Here is a 19491-nt window from a genome sequence, read left to right as displayed (position 1 = left end):
TGCTGTGACTTGAGGCAAGCAGGAAGGGAACCGGGGGCAAATGAAGTCCCGACTTCATGCTCCATACATTGATGATGGAAAGATCAGTCATTCAGATGCTATGGGGAAGAAGCAAATAGCACCCAGGGCTCATAAATCAGGTTGGGTAAACCTGATCAGGAGCCTTCCCTATGGCAGGCAGGACTGTACACAGTCCACAGTGGAAGAGATGCCAGTTGATGCTTTTCTGTGTCCTGTAAGCAAACCATGGTGTGACAGGACCAAGAGCTACTGCTACTTCCAGATAGGGCCTTCCCACATCTGAGCCTTTCTGAGCAGAAAGCCGGGGGGGGGGGGGATGGTGAGGTGACATGGAAAAGAGCCCTGACAGAGCCCTGCATAAACCTTCCATTACGGCTGGGCAATTTTCTATTTGCACTTAAATGCAATAATGTAAATAAACTCCCCGTAACCCTTCCAGGGCTATTTAGGACGTTTGCGAAAACAACCAGCTCCTCTCATCGTGAGCCAAGGGATGCGAACACAACAGGCACTTCTCATCTTGGTCTCCACACACTTAATGAAAGTGAAGGATTGTATTCCCTGCACAAAAGAGGAATTGTGTTTCAGGGCTGGGGGTGTGAACTCCATGCAATTTTCCGGCAGTATAAATAATTGAAAGCTGAGTACCATTAAGGCAGAGCGACAACGTAGTGGAAGGGGTGGAATTGTCATGCCCGAACTTTCGGGGCTTGGGTGCTTCAGGGAAAAAATTAGCCATGGAAAAATCCCACTAAGGATTTTCATTTTCACACAGATATTTCAGAAAAAAACAAAAAAGGCTGATCTTGATCTCTGGTAAGAGGAAATATGTTAATAAAGTGGCACTTGGAGAATTTTCTGCCTGGGTGAGGCCAGCAGCCCCAGAGCTGTAGCTTTTGCTGGGGCTGGTCACACAGCCAAACCACTCTCCTGTGTTTTATTGTTCCAGCAAACAAAACCTGGAACAAGGGTAACAAACAAGTAGGCTGCTCCCAAGGCTGAGCTTTAAGCCCTGCTGTGGAGATCTATGAGGAGAGCTTCCAACACCGAAATAATGGAGATGGAGGAGGGATAACACAGGAGGTACACACTGAGCCTTTACACATCCTAATAAAGAAAGGCTTTCAGCCCAGTTTTTATCATGATTCTGCATAATCCCTTGTATGAGGTACTGTCCTGGCACAAAACCAGCACGACTGGGCCCCATCCGAAAGCTTTCCACTATGGTTCAGAATTTTTGGCAATTTCTGGCATGAAATGCCTAAAATGGAAATTTTACATTTCCATTAGCATCACAACCTTGCAGGGACTCGTGCTCCTGATACACGGGATTTTTAACACGTAAAGCAACCAACAGCCATGAAAATAGGTCTGAGTCCTTCACAGCTGATATAAGTCAATTCAGTTCATTAGGAAGAACTTGTTGCTTTTCCTCTCTGTGGCTGTATCCAGGAGAGCCCTTCCCACAGCACAGGTCCTTCAACATCTTCACAGCCTCCACGCCAGCGATAAGTGGGGGATGTAGGTACTGATGGTATGAACAACTTACACAAACCAAAACTCTTGAAAGCAAGCGAGGACTTCCAGAAAATAACACTTTTGACCAATTTCACTGTTTTCTGTGCCTGCTAGAGGCAGACCATGTACAGTTAAAAGACACAGCTGAGAAGTCAATAACCTCTTTGTGATGCTCCCAATATTTCTTAAAGAAACCCAAATAAACAAAACTCATTTGCCTAACTACATATAGAGCCCAAACCTCTGAGACAGAGTGGCAGGGGTATCACCTCTGTTCTTGCCTTGCTGCTGTCACACTCTGAGGAGTTGGCTAAGCCACTACCTCACTTTCTAAGTTCACCCATGTCTTGGCCAGAAAGGTGGATTGATGCTGAGTAGCAAATACTTCCCTGCAGGAAATTCCCATGCTGCAGATGAGGGGCAATATTCAATTGTCAGCTTTATGCTCCAACAGAACCCAAGTGAAGAAATACAAAAGGGAGGGTTCCCATAGGCTGGGTCACCTTCTCAGCTGCAGGTTCTTTTCCATGGTCATTCAATGTACCTCTACTGTAGGTTGGCAGGCACTTTGCCATTTCCTCATCATGGCCCTCATCTTTGTCTGACGTGTAAAGTCTCTTTAAAAACAAATACTGGAAGCTGAACAGATTGTTTTGCCAAGCAAACATTTAAATAATGATGGAAATTAGAATTATAAACAACTCCATTTATTCATTGAACACAAAGATACTGCCCCAAGCCACTTGGTATCCTAAGGCACTGAGGGCTAGAAGAACAAATGGTATTTAGATAGATTTAAGTCAGTGGAGACGACCATTCTCAGCTCAATACTCATGTTAGCTAATAATTTTTTCCCAGGGGCATCTCAATTCCCCTGGGAAGGTCTGTTACAAGCTTGCTGCTGGGCTATTTTTCTGGGAGCAGGCATTGAGTGGTCTCTCCTACTGAAAGCCAAGTCTTGGAAGCGTGGCTGCACCAGGAGCTCCAGCACAGCTGCTAAAACACAGGAGGCACAGTCAGCCCTCACAGACGGTGCAGGACTCCTCCTGGAAATCTGGTTTTCTGCATCCCCTGCAAACCTTGCACTGCAAGTCTCTCCATGCACTGTCTGGGATAACAGCAGCAAACAACTGGCCTGTGTTTACTCAGAAGAAAGGATGTGCCATTTCTCCCCAAGGAGACAGCATTGACCTTTGGGAACAGACGTGTTGACAGACCCATGTTCAGATTCCCTCTGAATTTTCTCAGTCCTGTTTCAGTTTCAATAATGCTCTTAAGGAAGCTGTTTATAAATGAAGTCCTACAGCTGTTGCAGAAACTCCATCCCCACATTTCCAAGATTATCAGGGATGTCCCTGAACCAAGCAATGGGTCTGAACATGATGGGTCAGATATGGAGCCAGGCCCCTGGTCTGGAGAAGGATTTCACAGCAGCTCTCAACATCTACAGCAGGGCCAGGATGCCAAGGCCCAGCACCCCACACCAAGAGAACAGGAACAGACAATCCCTTGATCCTTGCAACCCAGATCATGCTGGCCAAGGCCAACACAGCCTAGAAGCAGAGGGAGGCACATGCAGAGCCCAGCAGGAGAAACGCCAATTTCACTGTGCACTTGCACCACAGCCTGATGCAGCAACATCTGCCATGCTGTTCTACCCCTGCCCCATTCAACTCCACCTTCTCCTCCAGCTTTCCTGCCCGTTTCCATAGGCACCCTCAGGTGCACACATGCAGCCCAACAGAAACACTCACTGAGCTTGTCAGAGGCTGGGAATCCTTACAACACAAACCTCCCACGCTGCGAGAGGGGCAAGCTGCATCTCATGTGGAGCCACAGCAGCAGCCCTGCTCCCTTCCCTTCCCTTCCCTTCCCTTCCCTTCCCTTCCCTTCCCTTCCCTTCCCTTCCCTTCCCTTCCCTTCCCTTCCCTTCCCTTCCCTTCCCTTCCCTTCCCTTCCCTTCCCTTCCCTTCCCTTCCCTTCCCTTCCCTTCCCTTCCCTTCCCTTCCCTTCCCTTCCCTTCCCTTCCCTTCCCTTCCCTTCCCTTCCCTTCCCTTCCGTTCCCTTCCCTTCCCTTCCCTTCCCTTCCCTTCCCTTCCCTTCCCACAGTGCCAGCCAGGAGCTCCACATAGTGTGGTACCTACAGAAGAGAGGGTCACCCACTGCAGAGTGACCCAGCTGCTCTGGATGGCTGGGAAAACCAGTGAGTGACTGCTCATCCTGCTAAAGAGGCCTGGTGGGTTGAGGGTTAGAGTTAGCATTTTCAAACACAGGCGAACATTTTGCCCCATTGCATTTATACCTACACTCTTCACCACTGCTAAACTTAGTACATGCTTGAACTTGTCCAATCACAGTTCCTGCAGAGCTAAAAGCACGAACAACATGAAATATCAGAGGCCCTACAAAAGCAATCATTACTGAGTTAGGCTGCACTGGATCACCAGAATTAGGACCACCACTTGGGCAATTAATCCAGACTAACTACTGGAGTGAATACACAAATTCCATCAGAATCACAGAATTCCCTCTCTGCTCTGCCCCAGAAACCCTGGATGCCAAAGCCACCAGGTCCTGTTTCAAATCATAGTGACCCAGTGAAATCCAGGGTACTCAGGCACGTGGCACAGTTACAACCAAACTGGGAATGAGAGTGGACATTACCCTATTTGACACAGCTTGGGGTAATGGAGAAAGGGATGTTGTTACAGAATAGTGTAAAAGGAGAAGGATCAATATCAGCAGCGTTCACATGAACTCCTGTCTGAGTAAGAAAAGCAGAGATACAGACTGCAATTACATTTTTATACCACCATTTTTGTTTCATGTCATCTTCAATGCCCCGTTGCTCCACTACAGCACTATAAACAATCAGGATGACCCTAGCAGTAACAAATTAAGCTCTTAATGTTTTATCATCAGGATGAAAACAACTTCCATGCCTTTCCTCTTCCTAACAAAATTCTTGATAGTCTTTACATTTTTTATGTTCTAATTGGCTGCTAGTGGGTTCCTCTTTCTGTGCCACTTTGAAGAAAACCTGCTTAGATCAGCAAACCACATTGGGCAGATAATATTTTGCTGACACACAGAGCCAGTGCTTGAACAGAGCCATTGTTTATTTGCCTTTTCAATATTGTGACATTTCAGGCATCTCCTTGCAGCCAAACCGCCTGTGTGTGTCATTGTGTGGAGAGACTGAGATCTGCCTACCTCACATTCCTGCTGTGGCTCCAGCAGGGATGCTGCTGGGCTCCTGCACAGCCAAACACACATTGTGGGATCGTGGCATGCTGCTACATCCAGCTGCTGTGTTTTGCCTTGGAGAAAGCTGCATTACACCTGCTGTGAGACAGGATCCTCCCCCAGCTCCACACACAGAGACCCAGCCATCCTCACGGAACACAGGGTCTAGTCCCTCTGCTGAGGTGCTTGCTGGTCCTGTCTATGCTCTGACTGCAGGCACTGAGTAATACAGCCATGGAATCAGAGGAGAACACTTGGAGTCACTGGATAAAAAGCAGCAGATGACCACTGGTGATTGAAGCTGAGAGACCAGGAATGGATCCTTGGCCCCATTTTCTCTATTCACATTGCTGGGGAAGGAGTTTCTTAGCAGTGGGGCCAGCCCAACTGGGGTCACAAGAACTGTAAAAAGCCCAGGGTGGTGCTGGGCAACTGGGCAATGCAGGGGTGATATAGAGAGAGGGGAGAGACACATCCTTCATACTTGCCAGCTGCAACCTTTGTGGTTGTTTTCCAGCCCAGCATGGCCACTGGAACGGTGAGACCTGTCTGTGTCTCCACAATTCTCCACCTTACGCTTTGGGCAATTATTTATGCACACACTCAACTGCAAATCCCCATTCTGCTAACAGCCTCCAAAAACACTTTCCAGCAAGAAAAACATGGGCCTTACATCTCTAAATGTCTTTTACTGCGCAGTGAAAATGCCAGGAGTTATCCCTGCTATGCCAATAAAGAAGTGTCCTTTCTCAGCTCCTTTGGGTACAGCATCAGCGTTACTGAACTATCACCTCAGGACAGGACTCTGCAACCACCACCAGCAAATCCATCGATGATGATGGAAGATGTCAAACAGCACCCAGGGAACATGCCCCAGTGAGTCACCAGCCTGTCACAAGGGTCAGCACGACTGACAGGTGGTCACAACATCACTTTCCTCACACTCCTCTGTTCTGCACTGCAGGCAAGTGGAAGAAAACAACATTCAAAATATTACATTAGGAGGTAGCTTTGACCCCACATGGTGCTCAGGTGCAAATGCCTCCCCAGGGTGAAAGACAACAGATAACTGGATTTGACAAGCAATTTATAGTAATGCTTTCATCTATGCAGAGTTAATTCAATCTTTTCAATCCTATTTACTGAAACACTGGCACCCACATGTATTCTGCTACCATCATTTGACCCTTGCTCAGGAGCAGATGTGACTTGGTTGCACGATTAAATGATGCAGCAATGCCCTAATTTAATTTAAAATCTGTGTTTGCACATATCCAGGCCTCACTGAAGCAGCATAGGATGGACACTTGGCTTGCTGCTTTGGGTTCTGTTTGCTGTACTTCTTCCACCTTTGTGGGGCAAACAAATCCTACGCTATGACCAGGCTTACTGCCCTATTAATAAACTTGAAAACAACCTGACTCCCAATTCAAGCAGATGCAGTGCTGAAATAGCACAGCCAAACTCTCCTCAGATTTGAATCCTTGGGACAGAGAAGCCTCTTACCGCCTGCAGTGCCTAATAGAATTTGAAAAGAAGTATTTTAAAAAATGCAATTTCTACTAATGCTACAGCTCTCAAAACCACTGAGCCACTTCCCACAGAGACAGCCGTTTGGGGAAGGGTGGGTTCTTTTTTAAAGAAACATGAAAATGGAGTAATGAAATTAATGATCTTATTCCTCCCTCCTTGCTCCTGGGCAGCCCCCTGGGTTTCCCCATGGGTCCTATCCGATGTCACTGTCAATGCCAGCCACTGCAGCCCTGATTAAGTCATTACAAGTCAGCCCTTGTTCCTCCACTTCCAGTCAGGAGCAAATGAGACACGTGCAGGCTTCGGAAGCCCTGAAGTGCAGCTCTGTCATTGACACAGCAGGGTGAGTGGAGCTGGCAGAGACCTGTGGACTCCAGCTGTTTTAGACATGAGTGGTGCCCGTGAGTTGGCTGAGCATTACTCCCTGAGAATTTGCTTGGTTTTCTCCTAGAAGTGCCACATAGGGATAAGAAGGGACATTATCAAAGAAGATTGATTATGCTAACACCACCTTACCATGCGTGGTATCAGATTACAAACCCCACATTCAATCAGTGCTAGGTTAGAAGTTCAAGCTTCCAGCAAAAATCTGGAAAGCACAAGTCATCCCAAGATCTGGAGCTAATTTCTCTTTAAGCAAGGATCTCTGCACATCAAGCCATAGGTTTCCCAAAATGCAAGGGTTACCCAAAGACCCCCTTAATGTTCATTTGCTTTTCCAACTCTCTTTGCAGGCTTCATTAGAACCGGAAATACAAATTTCTATTCAAGACCCAAAGCAGTTTCCTTAGCCTCACCTAAGAGATGCTCAGGCATAATCAAAAATCCAGAAAGAGTAATAGGAGGAGATAAATAAAAAATCACCTATCATCTTTGGGAGTCTAAAAGCATGTTATAGCCGCCTGAGCACACAGGGCCTTGTACCCATCTCACAGCTGGGAAACTGAGGCACAGATGGACACAGTGACAGTACAGTGGCACGGCAGGACTGTGGAAATCTCAAGTGAAGACCTCAATTTCTGTAACTCTGCACCTCACGCTGCAAGAGCTAAAGAGGCTGTTGTAGAGGGCTGTCACTGCTCACAGTGTTGGCCCTGACAGAGATCCCTGGGAAGGAATAGGGTTAAAGAAGGGAATTTTGTTACTTTCTTGTTGTATTTTCTCGTGGGGGGAGAAGCGTCAAGCAAGCAGGAGTTTTCCACTGGCTAGGCCCCCTTGCACTTATCAATGGGACCTTTCAGGACTCACTCCCTGATTGAGACATCATTTCCTGTCCAACACACTAACCCCATTGATAACTCCACACTTGATGGGAACTTTTCAAACCTACCAGGAAAGGCCGGGAGACCCAGAACAACATATACATGAAAACAGAACTGGAGCAAAAAGAGAAAGAAATGAGAAAGAGAAAGAAACAATCTTGGCCACAATTTGCACGCTGGCAACAAATGTCCGTGACTAGGGAGCTGTGCATCTTTAGCAGGTACGGCAGACACAGAGAAGATGCTGACATACTCTTACAGCACTGGAACTGGCAGGCCTGGCACTTCAGCCCAGTTAGAAATGGAGATGGGCACAAGAGGAAGCTTAAGAACATCCCTCTCTTGTCTTCCTGCCACACAGCACACAGAAATGAGGACTGGCTGTAGAAACGGCCACATTTCACCCAGAAGGCCAGGAGGCCATAATAACTGATACAGCTTACAAAACAGCCTAGAGACTTCAGGTTTCCAAGTACCAGAAATGAAACATCAAGAGGAGCAAAGATGAAGCTAGAGCTCTTTAAGATACCCCAAACAAAAACCCTTTTTCCCCTAACTTAACATGCAAAAAGGCTCAGTATTACTTTTCAGGACACAGTAGTCAGCTACATCCTCAACACTGACCATGAGGACTCACTTGATATTGTAACCTCAGCCCAGCTCCAAACACAAGCTCCAGTCCAAAACTCAACCTTTTACCCAAAGTTCAAGAGTCTCTCAAACTACAGCTTTTATTTTTACTCCAGGCAATTAGTTTTCTGCCTGCAAAGCTTCAATGATACAAAAATATCAGTGGATCTGGATTATTGTCAAACAGCATATCAGTCCCAAAGCTCCCCCTACCCATGGAGGCACCTGGGAGCACTACCAAAAATGAAGCAGCTGATTCCTGGTTTCAGACTTTGGTCAGCAGCTATCCAGCAAGAAAGCTTTTGATGGAATCTAAACATACAGGCACGGAACAGGGCAAAGGATCTGTACTAAACAGCAGGAGCCAGGACACTGGCTGGCTAGGTAGATGGTTGGGAAGAGAGACTGGAAAGTTTCTACTGCAATCTCCATTACTGAGGTGCTGTGGGAGTGTGCAAAAGCTCTGTTGTTTTCAGTTACTTGGGTAAGTAGTTTCTGGGGGCCCAACATGTAGCACTCTCTCTGTTTTAAGTGCATCTGAAGTATTTAAAATTAGATCCCCTCTTTAATAGGAACCATTCATGAAAATGTCAGCTTTAAATGTCTTTACAGTGCAAGTTACTCAGTGTGAGCATACCACCCACTTATCTTCTACCCTACAAGGGCATAGTCTGAAAAGTTTCAAGATCATGACATGTAACAGACCAAACAAGCACAAAGCCTTATTTAAAGGCACTATTAACCCAGCTAGAAACATGACTAGAAGCATGAGTAGAAATAATATTTTATGTTAGACAGGACAGGCTTACCTGCAGGTCAAAGAACTTGCTGTATCTCCGGTAGATGATCTGGGAAGTCAGGTCAGACCATGTTACGTTGATGATATAGACCTGTTCGGGGAAAAGAAAACACAAATCAGCCTGGGTCACAGAAGCACAGGATACATGCAAAGGCAGAACAGTCAACATAGATCAATTTCAGATCTCACTGGCTGTTCCCGCTCACAGTGAGGAATAAAGCCCTGGGAGCAGGACTAGCCTAAATTAAAGCCTGTTGCAGCCTTCAACAGAAATCTTGGGGGACTACTCAGTGCTCTCCCACACAACCCCATCAGCAGCTCCCACTGGCTCTGCTCCCCCTGGGATAAAAGCTCAAATTGACCGACGCCACATTTTCTGGTCTGTGGTAGCACACCCTGCCTTCTATCCTCTTTGGAGGGTCCCAGGGCCAGCTACAGGCATGGCTGGGAGAGTTATTCTACCCTTGAAGCAACAGCTCATCATGGAGTGCTGATCTCCAACCCCACACTCCAGGTTGTCTTTGTATATAGAGATGTGGCTGTCACCCTTCCCAAGCAAGGAGTGGCTTTGGTTCAACAGGAAATTCAAAGGAAACACAGCTCCCCAGGTGTTGTGGAATCACAGCCATGCAACACAGTTGCTTACTCACACCCATACATGTGTGACAGACACCAAACCCTGTCATGGCACACAGCTCTTGCTGAGTCACATCAGACCACTCGGCACCTTTGGCACCCACTGGAAGGTGACGTAAATCCGGACAGTGAGAGTGACATTGCTTCCTTGCATTGATGGAAACAGCAACAGAAGCCTGGAATAAGCCCAGGATTTCCCTTGTCCAACCCTAGTCCACCCCCAAAATAATCCTCTTACAGAAACACCTTTTTGCCAGAAGCTGTGATAAAAAATTATTCACATGCACACACATACATACACACACACACACAAACCTGTACATATACGTATAAATACACACACAAAACCCACAAAAATGCTTCCTTTTCACCCTGGTACCTCCAAAATATATTTTTAAAAAGTTTAAAATGGGCCAGGTTCTGCCCTCTCATACACTTGCCCTCAGGCCAGTGCTGGTCCTGCTGCCTTGATGACAGAACTGCAAGAAGACTTCAGCAAACACAGGATGGAGCTACCAAGGGCGACCACACAATATCAATATAATGGAAATCACATCGAGGACAGCCCCTGGGCCTTTAAAGCAATTTCCAGGTTTCACATATGGACTGAGATAACAATCTGGCAGAGGAAACAGGAAAGCATTCCTCCTCCCTCAGCCACAGCACTACAGCAGGAGCTCTCCCTTTTGCCATGGATGCAGAAGTGAAGCTCTCTGTCTCCAGCAACGGGGGATGGATAAGCATCACACTCTTCTCCATCTCTCTCAAGACACCAGACCATCTTCCAAGCTACTGATTCAATTCCTACTGTAGTTTTACCAATAAAAATTATTGCATGAAAATCCAAGAAGGAGTGTTGAATATTTGGATTAACAACTCTTTTCCAAGGACCACCAATGGAATTTTTTTTCTTTTTCTTTCCCAGTAGGAGAGGTATGCTCCCAGAAACCACAGAGATCCTGCAGCCATACTTTCTTCTCTGCTTCTTAAACCACATTCAGTCCCCAAGGCAGTCTGCATCCCATCTCCTGCAGCCCAGTTTCATGGCATTCAATAACTGAAGATGCTGAGCACAGGCTGTTAAGGAGATCTGGGGCCTTTCTCATGATTCTATCAAACATATCTGCTCTTCCCACCAGGGCAGAGACCATCAAGGCTGGCAAAAGGAAAACTGCCCAGGGGTAAGAGCCTGACTCTCAGCAAACCCAGGTTACTCTGCTGCATCTCCTAATTCTCCGAGAAAACCAAACCACCTGACCTCCTTCCTGCAATGCCATATACACAAGGGTGACATCAGCACTGCCCTGCTGCATGGAGGGGAGATAAGCCTGTGTAACATGAAGATTTCAGGCCCCCTTCAAAGATCTTACCCACACAGCCAAGGCAGAGGAGTCAGAGCCTGGGAAGGAAGCTGCTGTTGCCAATTTTCAGACCGGCCACACTACACTGAAGAATATTTTTCCATGTGTTTGTTGTGGGGAAAAAAAAAAAAGTTTCTAGCTTCACCCTGAGCTAATTCACACACAAATATTTCTACTCATTCTCTATCCAACAGCTACTTTCAGATGGAAAACCCATTCAATTAAAAACAGATCTTGACAGATGGGAGCTGAATAGGATCCAAAAGCAACTTCAGATACTGTAATTCTGGCCCTGAGTTCTCACAAAGGGGATGAGACAGGAGGAGAAACATATTGCACATGCAAATAAAGATTATAGTTTTTCTTTTATTATACATTTTTTCCTTCAGAAACCAGAAACAAAACACATATGCCATAGACATCCAGGCACTTTGAATTTCATGGCACTCCAGGCTTCTCAGTGCTACTCTTCAGAACCCACAAAACCTGTGAGTTCCTGAAATTTTTAACAGCCTGCAAGTCTGCTTGACCAAAACCTAATCCAGCCTGAAGTCAATCCGGCTTCAAGATTCCAGTTTGGTGGTACAGTAAGTGGCACAATACCTCCATGACATGAGATGGGGCAGAGTTGGGTGCACAGAGATATTCTGGGCAAGAGGTTGGATTTATTTGGTGCAGGGAACATGTGTAGGAGCAGCACCCCACTGCATGGTGCAGATACATCCCCAGATCTGAAATTCAGGCTCTGTGGGAATGAAGCTGTCAGACTTCAGTCAAGCCAGGATTTTGCTGCACATTTAGGACAGCAATTAAATCTTTTTGAGCTTAGGGTCTCCCTAAGCTCAGTGAGTGATGGATGGGGCAGCATGCAGATACACTGACTTCTATTTCATGGAAAGATTACAGGAGAAGCAAGAAAAGCCTTTAATCATAACCTGGTTCTATGTGAAGTGAGAAACCAGTGGGCTCAAATCTGCTTGGTGGGAGACAGGTGCAAAACCTAAAACAGCTTTTTTCTTGTTTGCCCAAATCAAATTGCTTCCCAAAAGCCCCCATTTAAAATAATGGGGTTTGCCTGAAAAAGATTTGTAAAATGCCAGATTATAAATGCAAGGTCTAGAGGTTTCAGAGGCCTTAGATATCACATTTCTCCCCCTTAGAGGTCTGAGTTTGGAAGTTATTTGCTTCTGCCGCCTTGGTCAGATGCATAACCTTTCCATAAGCAGCAAACATTACATCAGCTTACCTCACCGTTTTGGTTTTTTTCTCAGATCTTAAAATGGGTTGCTGTGAAAGTGATCAACAGTGTCCCAAGAGAGGAAGAAAAGCAGTCCTGGGGGACCCCAGGGTCATGCAAATGCAATGGGACAAGGAAGCAGCAGGAAATATTGAATAAATAGGGAGAGTCATCCCACGCTGGAACACCCAGCAGAGCCAGCATCGCTCTCTGCAGAGTCAAGGGAAGGCTTTTTGTGGCATCCAGCAACTCCCCAAAACTGAGCCACACGAGCCACCACTCCAGCAAGCAGCTGGTCCTGCCCACGAGACAGTCCCGGCTCCTTGGCACATTGTGTCTTGATGAAAGAAGATAAAATCAAAGTCTTGGAGCAAGCTCTTTCATGTAAGTGCAGTGTTTTCCTACACACAACAAAACTGTAATTGAGATTCCAAATTACTACAGTAATTAATTACTAAAGGCAAAGAGACCTGCTTTATGTATCAGCCATGTTTATAACCATAAAGGAGTCAAAATGCAGATGCTATTCAAATGCTTTACCTTAAAAAATCCTTAACAAAAGCTCCTTAACAATGAACGAAAATTGAAGTACAAATGACAAACAACTCACGGCACAATCACTGGGTGCTCCAGCCATAAAGATTGTTCATGTTTTAATTTCCCAAGTCCAGTCTTTTTTTGATCTATTATTGTATTTTAAAATAAACTCTTCTTCAGAGAAACAAGAAGCAGGCCTTTAAAGACGGTAGAATATTAATCAGGAACTGAGCTTGATAAGTAACTCTTGATATTCGTGGCTTATGAAAGAAGGCGCAGGGTGCCAGGGGGATTTTATCAGCTGCTAATTATTGCTGTTTAATTCTAGGTCTGGGAAACTTCTACTTTACCCACCACAGAGCAAAAAAAGTACTGTAAACTGAAGTCACTGCTCTCCCTTTACTGCCTACACAAGCAATGAGGAGAGATGACTTCCTGCTACACAACACATCCAGGCTAACGTCACTGGGCATGACCTTATCGTTGACTGTTTTGTTTCCAATGGAAATTATCCAGTTGTAGCCAGCACAAACCCCAGAGGTAACAAATTCAGGTTATTCTCATGTGACAGATTTTTCAATTGTTTTCTAAAGGCTAATGTCTTCTTGTGTACAGCCAGATGAGCCAGAGTGGAAGACAAATGTCTGAAACTGGCTGTCTGATGCGACCAAGATAAAAACATACACAAATACAAGAGCTATTGGCAAAGGGAAGATTCAAAAGCAGAAACCAGAAATATCCCTGCGCACATAACAGAGGGTGTTGTTAACCTCTAATAAATAATTACAGTAAATACCAGCTATTCAGAGAGTTCTGTGAATGCAAAAGACAACACTATGGTGCAGTTTGTATGCAGATACCATCACAATATCTCCTTTTATCCTGGAAAACGTCAGCTTCTTCAAAGACTCCTGTTAAAGTGTTGGATGTTTGTCCTCCTATGAACCAGGTTTGAGTTGGAAAAGATACACCTTCTCCCCTGTATTCAGATGCTATCACTGCCTGTGAGCTGGAAGCTTTCCACCAGCACAGCTCAGCATGTGAATGCTCCCTGGGCCACTGCCATGCAAAGTCAACTCAGCTCCTGCAAGGCTTGCAGCAATTTTCAGCTGCTTCACTTACCTGGCGGAGTTTGCATTAAAACAACTTAAACTGCAGCAAAGTCAACATATGTCTGTGCCCTAAATAACCAGAGTACAGCTACTGCACCAACTCACTGTTTGCATAACCATTTTAACGTCAAAGATGCGCTGATGAGCACAAATTGGTGCTGGCCCAGATCCAGATTTGAAGTGGTATCAGCCTAGAGACAGAAACTTTGGTACCCACCAGACAAAAGCATCAAAGCTGTTCAGCTTCCTGATGCAGTTTGGTTGATGTTAGGTATCTTCTTCCACCCTACAAGACACTGGCACCAGTAGCTGGGGTTTCCCCAGGGTGAGGGGCCCTAGTGCCCTCAATTCCTGCCCTATACAAGAGCCAGCATGGCAATGGGAAGAGTGGAATGCTCCAGGAATAAGCACAGAGAATGTAAGCCCTTCTCACGCACACATCACCTGCGCCTTCACTTGGCTTGGATCACATCTGTCTGGATTCAGTGAGCACAGCTGGGCTTCTTGCCCAGTTCACTAGCATCCAAAAGGTCCTAAAAAGCACTGTGAGACCTGGGAAATTCCCACAGAGATGAAGTCAGACCCTCACCCCCAAGCCAGTGGTGAGTCCATTGCTGGTGCCATGCAATGAGGTCACCTTTCAGCACAGCGGTCTCCGAGGCACCGCAGCTCAGCCGGGGCAGGGCCAAGGAAGAGCTATTTTCAAACCCACTCCAGGGCTGTCCTCACTCCAGGATTTTGAAGACTGAGCTGAGAAACAGAGATGAGACTTGGAAGAAATATGAGACCCAGGGAGCCCCAGACAGGAAAGGTCCTTGCAGGGTGACTGCTGCCAGGGCAGGATGCCTCAGAGCAGTCCCAAGGAGGGGGTGACGCGGACTGCACGCAGGTGTGGGGTGTCTGGCTTTCTCATGCTCCAGATGTGGTTTCATGGACACCCCTCTACCCAGCTCATGTTTCCATTACCAACGGGGAAAATGTAACTGAGAAAAAGCCAAAATGACCCAGGGGTCTCATGGACAAATGCTGCACATACCGAAGTCTTGGAAGCAAAGCAGAGTTACAGTATGCTGGGAGAGAGTAAACTGAACAGCTCCAGCATTTGCCACTTCTCATCTGTGAGCAGCCACCACACAGGCAACTAAAGCAGGACACAGCAATTCCAGTTTCCATCATAACTTCCAAGCTAATTTACAGTTGAACTAAACATACAAGTGAGAGGAAAGAAAAAGTCGGGGAGAGGGGATACAAGACCTTTCCTTTCTCCACTGATTTCTTTAATGGATCTAGTTCCATCTCTAAACTACAGTGTAAAAGGACTAATGCTGGATTAATGCTGCCTCTCTTTTCAGCCATATCACACCAAATCTGTTCTGAGTACACAAAAAATAAACTCCTTTCTAGCTCCTAATCTAGTCACATTCTCAAGACTCAAACTGGGTCCAATCTAGTTTAAAAAACCACACCACTACTGCAACCTATATGGACACAGATCTTCCTCTTGGAGGAGCAGTAACCAGGGTGAAATCTGTTTCTCTTTGCCAAATCCCAGTGCTTAAAAACAAATGAGAATAGCAAACAACCGCCTCAAGCCAGCCAGCAGACATCCCTGGAACACAGGAAGAGGAACTCATTTGAGTATGGAGGCACCTGGCTGGATGATTTTGCTGGTTTCCTAGCTTCAGGGGGACAGACCAGACACTGAACAGGGCTGTGTCTGAGTGATGAATCCAGCTCGTCATGTTTACACAGGCAGAATAAGACAGTACTTAGCCTCCCATGTTTTTCTCATGCACTGATGAGGTTTTAAAGCCCACAGCTGAAATTCTGACTTAGTCTCAACTTCATCCCTCAGGTTTTTGGCATTTACCAACTTGAGTTTCTAAACACTATCTTCAGGCCTTTCCAGCATCTTCCTGCTAAGAAGATGCTAAGTTGTCCCACACAATCAGAGCAATAAGCCAAACGCAGAAAACCTCCCTGCTATATTTCTCTGCACGGCCATGCAAATGACCATGAGAGGCATAAAAAGGTAAAAACTGGAACCTGCACCCATGATTTGTGGCAGTAACTTGACCAGAGAGCTGCAGAACTGGAACAGCTGGGAGCCCTGCAGCTTGGTTACAAACCACCTCTAAGCCTCTTGCCAGGCTTGTTTGATTACTTCGTTTAATTTCATTCTTGGGAAGTGTGTGAGCAGAATATGATGTGTCTGATTCTTGCAGACATGCGTTATCTGTGCTGCATTAGCAGGGTTTTGTTTGCTTTTAACTGACATCCTGGGCCATGTCAAAGACCTGTCAAGGGTATCTTAACTCCAGCATATCCAACAACTAGAGCTTATGGAAAGAGAAAAAGAAACAGGACTAGTAAAGACTGGTCACATCTCCACTACCACTTCCTATCTTCTGGAAGCAGATCAACAGCTTCCCTGCAAAGGGAGGGGACAAAGGAAGTGGACAACATCCACATGTTTACATTTACATGTGTACATGAGGGAGAGGCAGCATCTATGCAGAGCACAATGTGGTCTCATTTCTGTTTTCAGTCTGTCTCCTGCAGTCAGTCCACCTGCATTTACTTTCCATGTGTGCTGGAACTATTTTGAAGCAGAATAACCACAAGACTCAGTTTCTGCCATTTAAGAGTTGTCAGGTTATTAGAAAACAGAATATCTAAGCCTACAGAGCATTAGAATCTTAGAGTGACAAATGCAAAATGGAAACAAGAACATACAGGCTCTCTGTGAAACCTGCTTCCCTTGTGGCCTTCTCAAATACCCTACCCAGGTCTGAAAGAGGCTGTCTAAGACAAGCAAACAAAAATAATACAGCTGCACTTGGAGGTTAAGATTTTTCAGCTTACTGCCTCTTAAATCTGAATGCCATCTGACTTATAAACTATTTTAACTCAATGATTGTGTCCTTCTCCTCAGCAGATGGTTGGTGTTTCATGACAACCATAAAATATGAGCATGTCTTGGTGGAAGAAGAGAATCTCCATTCAAGAAAAGAGACTTGGAAAAAGAAATGATCAACAGACAAAACAGACTGCTGAATTTTAAATCCTCCAAGTTTCACCCCAAGTTTCACTGACCAATTTTGAGTACAGGAATTACATCAATTTCACTGAACTGGGAGATCGATTTGTAATTGCAGTTGTTCTGAAATGAAATATATCACCCCCAAAGAATACAGCTTAATGTGGAAATCCTCAGTGCCAGTGCTGGACGGGGAAGTGAGGTGGAGATCCCTCTAAGCCAATCACTTCTCAGCTCCTCATCATGTCAGTTGCAAGGAAAAGAACAGACACCAAGGGGAAAAAGCACTTTAAAAAAATTACTTTCCAGTATGAAAGTACTTAATTCCCCTTTCCTTCTCCACAAAGGAATAAATCTTAAAAACTGACTCAAAACTGGCTTCATTCTCCTTCAAATGAAATGAGTTTTAACACAAAAGTATTGAGGCATACTTTTAAAATCACTTCTTAGTTTATAACAAATCTTGCAATCTTCAGCTGTAAGAGATCACTTCGCTGTCATCAGTGATGATGATCATTCAGATAAGGGCAATGTTTGTATATGAAATCCAATCCTGGTCCGAATGGGTGCAACCTGCATCTGATTTTGACTGCCATTACAGCATCATTAGATTCACAGAAAGCCAACAGGAAGATTTTAATTCCCTTCGTGGTGCTGGCTCAAACCTCACATGAAAGCAATATTGGTAGAGTATCAGAAGAATGCTGTCAAATCAAAAAGGTTTATGAGAGAAGCAGCTGAATTAATTTTGGCACAAGAGGAATTGACTTGAGGGATGTTCAAAATAGGATGAGTAGAGCTCTGCTCATATTTCAGGCAAAGGCATCTTTGCCATCGAGTGCTCTGGGACCAGGGATACAGGAATAGCTTGGTCAAATGAGAGCTAACAAAAACCTGCTTGCTACTGTCAAGTGCATCAAATTGACAAGACACACAGAGAGACGAAATATGACCTGGAAATTGCTGCTTTCCACATAACACCAAGTTTCATCCACCTCTGCACCGAGTTATTTATGCATGTGGGAGATCTCTTGGAGCACCTTTCTGCTCTGAGAACAAGGGCCCTTCTGCATGGTACCAGCAGGCTTGGCCTGATGCATTTCCCCAGCTATGGAGCTCAGGTACAGTGCTGGAGCACACACAGCTTGTGGGCACGTACAGACACAGCACACCACGGTACTGCCGAGCCCGATTCACACACAGACACAGGGTAGTTCTGCTGTAGCTACAGACCCTCACTGGGACCAATGCTCCCTGCCCAGTCTGCCTCACGGTCACAGAGAGGCGTTGTTGCTACAGCCCAGCCTCCCTTTTGGCTTCCAACATCCAGGATTCCTGCTCTGCAGCAACACTTGCATGTAGTTTATATTAGCATGCAAATCTTCCGGCTTTCATTTGTAACCTTACGTATGACCCCCAGATGCAGCGCTGGAAAAGCAAAGCAAGGGCCTGGGAAAATGAGCAGAACTCCTCCAGGCCCTTCCAGAACAATGAAAAAGCTCTGGGACATTCTTAGTCCAAATAATGGAAATCTCCTGGGATTTTGCCATAGAATAGAGGGATTTTTTTTTTCTTCTCATTTTGAGTAGAGGGAAACAAAAAGTTCATGTAAACCAAGAGACCCTCAGATTCACAAAGCCAGACCTAAGGGACATGGTACTTTACGTGTGAAAAAAACCCAAGTCTGAAACCGACTCTTCTAGTTTCTATCCTACTTGTGCAACTAAATTTTTCATGCATGACTAAAGGATAAAACTTGAGGTGAAATCAACGTCAAACAGCAAAGCACTCCAGAACTGCCAGCATAACACGCTGACAGATCATAGGATAGTGTGGATTGGAAGGGATCTTGAAGATGATCTAGCTGTAACCCCCCTGCCATAGGCAGGGAAACTGTATTTGCATTTTAAATGCAAGATGATGGAAGAGCAACTGAAAAAAGGAGCTATCCTCAAAACATAAACACCATTCCACAAAGTTCAATACACATACATCTTTAATTATACTGCAGGACTATATCTATATATATCTATAAAAATATAAAAAAATGAATGTACTTGTTCTCTACAGAGCAATCCTGACAATATAAAACCAATTCCTGGAAAAAAGGGAACAAATTTCCACAGCCCCAGAAAGATGCAATCCTGAAGTCACTGGAAAAATGTCTTTCATTGTGGTGACCTTTGACTTCAGACTTTAGAGAAATCCGCGTTTCTTGCGGGGAGAAGAGCGAAAGAAAATGATTTTGTGTCCTAGTCTTGCAAACAATGTCTGAATTGCACTGCAAAATGCCTAAGAGGCAAACATGGAGCACCCTCCTTATTTCAACCCTCATCCCCCGGCCTTCTGGCCAAACCAGGAAAACTGATGCAAGAGTCCTGTGCAGAATGGATTCCCTCCCGGCAGGGCACGGCACTCAATTAAACACAAAATTACCTTCTTCCTGTGGACCTTCAGGGTTTTCAGGAAGATACTGTGCCAAATCCTCACACCCTCAATCCCTGCCTCTTTGCTAAGTTGAACTATTGTCTCTGCCCTTTCCTTCCCTCCTACTCTTCT

General features: G+C 45.4%; 1 protein-coding gene across 3 annotated transcripts in view; it reads right to left on the bottom strand.

The window, feature by feature from the left end:
- Nucleotides 1-19491, bottom strand: part of SH3PXD2A (SH3 and PX domains 2A) — a 248717-nt gene that overhangs the window by 197023 nt on the left and 32203 nt on the right. For all 3 annotated transcript variants that reach the window (XM_066190976.1, XM_066190978.1, XM_066190977.1), the window contains exon 2: nt 9020-9100. In XM_066190976.1, coding sequence (XP_066047073.1) covers nt 9020-9100 — 81 coding nt within the window. The remainder of the gene's footprint in view (nt 1-9019; nt 9101-19491) is intronic.

This window comes from Chamaea fasciata, unplaced genomic scaffold, assembly GCF_029207755.1.
Source record: "Chamaea fasciata isolate MVZ Bird 193981 ecotype frontalis unplaced genomic scaffold, bChaFas1.0.hap1 SCAF_9, whole genome shotgun sequence".
In the NCBI taxonomy this organism is placed as follows: Eukaryota; Metazoa; Chordata; class Aves; order Passeriformes; family Sylviidae; genus Chamaea; species Chamaea fasciata.
The sequence above is the reverse complement of the archived record's forward strand: the minus strand, read 5'-3'. Positions and strand labels throughout refer to the sequence as shown.